The sequence below is a fragment of the Populus euphratica genome, unplaced genomic scaffold, assembly GCF_000495115.2.
Source record: "Populus euphratica unplaced genomic scaffold, PopEup_1.0 scaffold31.1, whole genome shotgun sequence".
NCBI classification, from domain to species: Eukaryota; Viridiplantae; Streptophyta; class Magnoliopsida; order Malpighiales; family Salicaceae; genus Populus; species Populus euphratica.
In genome coordinates this window covers 1,051,828-1,052,404 of record NW_011499850.1, presented here as the reverse complement: position 1 = coordinate 1,052,404, position 577 = coordinate 1,051,828, and the positions used below count along the sequence as shown (strand labels likewise).

The window sequence follows — 577 nt, the reverse complement described above, 5'->3', positions numbered from 1 at the left end:
TGGACTATAAGAAAAGCCCAGTAAATGGTCTAAAACTGGACTAGAAATAAAGGGCCCATTTTCTAATATCCTAAACTCTCTCAAATTCTCATAGGCCCATACCATCCTAGTCCAGCCCAGACCAGCCTCACAGAATCAAAACCTCCTAAACCCTCTCCATCTCCCCTCCCCTGACCTCCCCTCTCTTTCTCTAACCTAAAACCCAGAAGCTCTCAACAGGTAATCAACCCTCAAAATTCCTAATTTATTATCTATCCAATACCTTATTATCTAATTTGTTCTTATTAATTCTAAAGGAGCTCCACCAAAATGGCTTACATGCGAAGTCTCTCGAGTCGATCGACCATCTTGAAACGACAATATTATCCGCGTTTCACATACATCCTCCTCGACGACCACCACCAGAAGGAGAAAAACCAAGAACAACTTAATCACTCCGCAAAACCAGCAATCACTCCCACTAATTGCTTTCCTCAAAGATCCTTCTACACTGCTCCAACCGCTTCTTTCGGCTCTCTTCTTCGCGAACCAAATCACACACACTTCGCCGGCGCGTGTTTAGTGCGCCACATGTCTC

The 577-nt window shown here is 44.2% G+C and overlaps 1 protein-coding gene across 1 annotated transcript in view; it reads left to right on the top strand.

The window, feature by feature from the left end:
- Positions 1-232: 232 nt before the first annotated feature.
- The window catches only part of LOC105120956 (mitochondrial inner membrane protein OXA1-like), a 20,157-nt gene continuing 19,812 nt past the window's right edge, over positions 233-577 (top strand). Inside the window, exon 1 of the mRNA XM_011019407.1 lies at positions 233-570. Within this exon, the coding sequence (XP_011017709.1) occupies positions 310-570 (261 nt within the window). The 5' untranslated portion in view covers positions 233-309. The remainder of the gene's footprint in view (positions 571-577) is intronic.